Source organism: Sorghum bicolor, chromosome 8, assembly GCF_000003195.3.
Source record: "Sorghum bicolor cultivar BTx623 chromosome 8, Sorghum_bicolor_NCBIv3, whole genome shotgun sequence".
NCBI lineage: Eukaryota > Viridiplantae > Streptophyta > Magnoliopsida > Poales > Poaceae > Sorghum > Sorghum bicolor.
In genome coordinates, this window is record NC_012877.2 from 38,473,159 (window position 1) to 38,478,633 (window position 5,475).

Below are 5,475 nucleotides of genomic sequence, written 5' to 3' on the forward strand. Positions count from 1 at the left end.
TTGTGTTGGCCGGGACGAGAGCACGGGCATCGGGGTCTTCCACTGGCTCTATGTTGAGGTTGAAGGGGACGACTTCCCAATCGTCGTGGTACTTGTCGGCCATTGGAGTAGCTAGGAACTAATAAAATTTTAATTGAAGGAGAGCTAATTAAGCTCTAATTGAAGGAGAGAAAGCTTGATGGCTTGGTGTTTGAAAACTGAGGTCAGGGGTCTGTTTATATAGGGGTCAAAAGGATGCCTCTATGGGTTGTTCGGGTTGCTCCCGTCGATGTGCGTGCGAAACTTTCCATCCGAGGGATTATTCGGATCACCCTAAGTGCATTTTCCATAACAGAGAAAGTCGGGACCGAGGGAGAACAGGGGCTGGGTGCCCGCCCACTTGACCTGGGCGCCCGCCCTCTCTCTGGCCCCTCTGTGGGCCCACTTCTCCGAGCGCGTTTCTAGATGCGAAATTATTTAGAAAAATATATATATGCCCCAAAACCATCAGCCCAAAAGTGTCGGGCTCTAATTTTCCATGGGAAGGTAAAAATGTACTACGTCTGTTTCTTCTAATTCCTCATTCGGCTCTAAAAATAATTTCAGACGTTGACCATTTACCTTGAATAACGTACCTTCGCTATTTTGAAGTGTGATAGCTCCGTGGGATGATGAATTAATTACCTTGAATGGTCCTTCCCATTTGCTTCGGAGTTTTCCATGCCCGAAAAGCTTCACCCTAGAATTAAAAAGTAATACCTTATCTCCGGGTGTGAACTCCTTCTTCTTGATTCTCTTGTCATGCCACCTCTTGACTCTTTCTTTGTAGATCTTTGAATTGTGATATGCCTTCTCTCGCCATTCTTCCAATTCTGATAGTTGCATTCTTCTATAATCTCCAGCAACATCTAGGTCCATATTCCATCTCTTTATGGCCCAGTGTGCTTTGAACACTAGTTCAACAGGTAGATGGCAAGTCTTCCCGTATACCAATTGGTATGGAGACATCCCAATTGGGGTCTTGTATGCTGTCCGGTATGCCCAGAGTGCATCAGGTAACTTGTCTTTCCACGCCGTTCCCATTTCATTTACTGTCTTCTGAAGAATATTCTTGATTTGTTTGTTGGAAGTCTCTGCTTGGCCACTTGTCTGAGGATGATAGGGGGTAGCGACGTTGTGACGGATTCCATGTCTTGATAGATATTGCTTGAAGCGTTTGTCGATGAAGTGTGCTCCTCCATCACTTATCACTACTCTGGGAACTCCAAATCTTGAAAATATAATTTCTTCAAACATCCTCTTTGAACTGACGTTGTCGGCATGCTTGCAAGGTAATGCTTCTACCCACTTGGAGACATAGTCAACTGCCACCAAGATGTACTCACACTTCTTTGATGGAGGAAATGGACCCATGTAGTCTATTCCCCAGACATCAAAGAGCTCAATCTGAAGGTTGTTGGTGAGTGGCATTGCATCCCTTGTATTTATGTTTCCATGTCTTTGACATGGCCCACATCTTCTGATATATTGCTTCGTGTCTTCATACATTGTAGGCCAATAGAATCCACACTGCCAGATCTTTGAATGTGTACGGAATGCTCCATAATGACCTCCATATGGTGATGAATGACATCTGTCGATGATCTTCCATCCTTCCTCAGTGGTCACACATCTCCTGAGTAAGCCATCAGAGCATACTCGGAAAAGGTATGGCTCATCCCATATATGTGAACGACTTTCTTGAGTAAGCTTCTTCTTGTTTGCTCCTGGTGGTACATACCCTGAAACCATAAAATTAACAATATCTGCATACCAGGGGTCAGACCTGTTAATCCCGTATAGCATGTCGTCCCGGAGTGAATCATTGATGGGGGTTTCCTGTGGACTCTTAAAATACATTCTAGACAAGTGATCAGCAACAGAATTTTCTACTCCTTTTTTATCTTTTATTTCTAAGTCAAATTCTTGGAGTAATAAGATCCATCTAATCAGGCGAGGTTTAGCATCTTTTTTAGTGAGCAAATATTTTAATGCAGCATGATCAGTGTAAACAATTATTTTAGCTCCAACTAAATAAGATCTAAATTTATCAATGGCAAAGACAACAGCCAGAAGCTCTTTTTCAGTGGTTGCATAATTAAGTTGAGCTCCTGTCAAAGTTTTACTGGCATAAGCAATTGCATGATGCTTCTTATTTTTAGTTTGTCCTAATACTGCCCCCACAGCATAATCACTAGCATCACACATAATTTCAAAAGGCAACGACCAATCAGGGGGTTGAATGATTGGTGCAGAGATGAGTGCTTTCTTTAATAAATTGAAAGATGTTAGACATGCATCATCAAATTCGAAAGGAGCATCCTTGGCTAGCAAAAGAGTAAGTGGTCTAGCAATAAATGAAAAATCTTTTATGAATCTACGATAAAAACCAGCATGGCCAAGAAAGCTTCGAATTCCTTTTATGTTCACAGGTGGAGGTAGTTGTTCAATTACTTCAATTTTAGCTTTGTCTACCTCAATACCTCTTTCAGACACTAAGTGTCCTAGCACTATTCCTCCCCTAACCATAAAATGACATTTTTCCCAATTAAGGATTAAGTGCTTTTCTTCACATCTTTGCAAAACCTTGTCTAAGTTTTCAAGACAACTATCAAAAGTTTTTCCATAAACAGAGAAATCATCCATGAAAACTTCCATAATCTCTTCAATCATATCAGAAAATATAGACATCATGCATCTTTGAAAAGAAGCTGGTGCATTACATAACCCAAAAGACATTCTACGGTAAGCATAAGTTCCATAAGGGCATGTAAAAGTGGTTTTGCTTTGATCATCGGGATGGATCGGGATTTGGTGATACCCTGAGTATCCATCTAAGAAACAAAAGAATGAATCGTTTGCTAACCGCTCTAGCATCTCATCTATGAAAGGTAAAGGAAAGTGATCCTTTCTCGTGGCTTTGTTTAATTTTCTATAGTCTATGCACATCCGCCATCCTGTGACGGTGCGTTGCGGAATTAGCTCATTCTTTTCATTCATAATAACTGTCATGCCTCCCTTTTTAGGCACAACTTGTACTGGGCTTACCCACTCACTGTGCGGCACAGGATATATAATCCCTGCATGCAGCAACTTTATAACTTCCTTTTTAACTACCTCTCTCATAGTATTGTTAAGTCTACGTTGGGGTTCTCGAGAGGGTGTAACAGAAGGATCTGTTGGAATACGATGGGTACAAATCATAGGACTGATTCCTGTAAGATCTTGAAGTGCGTAGCCGAAAACTGAGTGATGTTTCTCAAGAATGGTCATAAATTGCAGAGTTTGATCCTGAGTGAGTTTATCGCTAATGATCACAGGGAACTCTGGATTATTGTTTAGGAAAGCATAGGTAAGACCGGGTGGTAAAGTTTTAAGTTCTATGGGGGGTCTAGGTGTTTCTGCAAACTCATCTAAGGGTTCAGGCTCAGAAGGTTCGTCTTCTTCTTCTGTGAAGAAAGGAGTTTCGTCTTCTAAGTCTGGTTCATCTAAAAGCTCTAGAGATGCAGCCTTTACCTCCTCCATAGGATCAGGCAAAAGATATGACTCGGCCTTATTATTTAAGGAGTGTGAAATTATTATTGGGAATTGAAAAGTTTTTCCAAAAGAAATGTGTAGCCTTCCAGTATGACCTTCATAAAGGAGTCTTCTAAAAGGTTGTCCTATTAACAGGTCGAAGTCCCATGTATCAAAGATATAGAAGTTTAAGTGAACCATGGAGCCTTCTACTGTAAGAGGTAGGACATTAATAATTCCAAGACTGGGGACTAATCGTCCCGAAGATTCCTTTATGACCTTTGTTGTGGGGGTTAAGATAAGATTTTTAAATAGTTTAAGTGCAAAGGATTCAGACATAATGTTGATCCCCACAACAGGATTATAGAGAGCATTAAATCGATCAGAATTATAAGCACAGCGTATAGTTATAGAGGGTGTGTCCAAACGGATCACATCAGAGGAAAGCTCTGATTCCTCCAACCATTCGCTACTCATTACTGAGATAAGCTCTCTTAATTGATATTCACTTGGTAAATAAATGCTAAACTGGCCGTTTTGGGGTTTGTCAATAGAGTGGTAGTTTGAAATATTTCCAAAATCGGCAAAAAGATCGGATTCTACATCCAGCATGAAGTCCGGTAGTGGAATTTCTTCCTCTTGTGGCTCAGAACTTGGGATAGCTAAAGTAGATGAAGAATTTGGCAGAGTGTCTACTTCGGCTTCGTAGGTTTCATCATGAAGGGTATTATCCATCTCAGCTTCTAGGATTCTATCTAGGATCACTCTTGCTTCATCAGCAGGGATGCGAAAGAAAGAACCTCTAGACATTGTGTGCAGCATTTGTTTGTGATTTTTCTGAAGACCTCGAAAAAAGTGAAATAAAAGAACAGGGTCTTCAAGATTAAGGTTTGGACCAGATTTTAAAAGATCAGAAAAACGTTTCCAGGATTTTCCCAAAGTTTCATTATCTTTTTGTTTAAAAGATAGGACTTCGAGTCTAAGGTCGGCTATACGGTCAAGGGAATAGAAATCTAGACAAAAGTTGGCTCGTAAAACTCCCCATTCACCTTGTTGTTGACTTACCTTCTGACTGTACCATTGTCTAGCTTCTCCCCTTAGAGAAAAAGGAAAAAGCTTCCAACGTAAAGTTTTATCAGAAATGCCTTCAATGCGAAGACAATCACATGTTTGCTCAAAATCTCTAATATGAAGGTAAGGGTTTTCGTCTTCCTTTCCCAAAAAAGATAAGTTTTGAATCATGGCAATCAACCTAGAACTTAACTTATACTGGGGTGTTTGGATAGGCTGTGATGATTCCCATGGTAAAAGGTCAGTTGCTAAAGGGATTGCAGACTCATGGATCGATTTAGAATTTTGGTTTTCCATAAGGTAAGAGTAAAGAAAAATAAATAAAGAATATAAAAGATAAGAAAAGATAAAAGTATAGATAAAAGCTAATAGCAAGACACATGTTATCTCAGCAACCGTCTTTCTCCCCGGCAACGGCGCCAGAAATGCTTGTTGATATTTGGGAACGCAATAAGGAATTGATCCGCAAGCGCACGGATATCGGTGAGCACTTCACCCGGGAGGTTATCCAGAGTATCGTATTTATTTTTTTTACCACTAGGAGAAAGAGTGCATCTGACTAACCGGTCTATTACTACTAACCTTTAGGCACAAAGAATGTCTTTCGATGTGAGTGATAAATAGAGAAGACTGCAACCGTAGTCTCCTTCTAACCTTGGTAAGGATGATCTACTGTTCTAATGGGGAGGCTAACGGAATCTAGACACCACAAAGGATGTTCAACCCGCACCTATAAACCCTATCCTTCCTGCTAACGAGATGTGATCTACAAAGGTAGCTCGGAAATGTCACGTTCCTCACTACTACCACGGTCCAGCTAGTCAGGAAATATCTATGAGTACCCCAGCCTAAACACCACGTTTACGCCAG

General features: G+C 40.8%; 1 protein-coding gene across 1 annotated transcript; it reads right to left on the reverse strand.

Moving 5' to 3' along the window:
• On the reverse strand, positions 673-2,547 carry LOC110429699 (the record flags this gene model as incomplete). Its single annotated transcript, XM_021446062.1, has 3 exons — positions 2,145-2,547; positions 1,634-1,760; positions 673-1,498 (listed from the first exon to the last, which is right to left on the reverse strand). Coding segments are annotated over exons 1-3 (1,356 nt in total), but the record flags the coding sequence as incomplete, so codon positions are not given.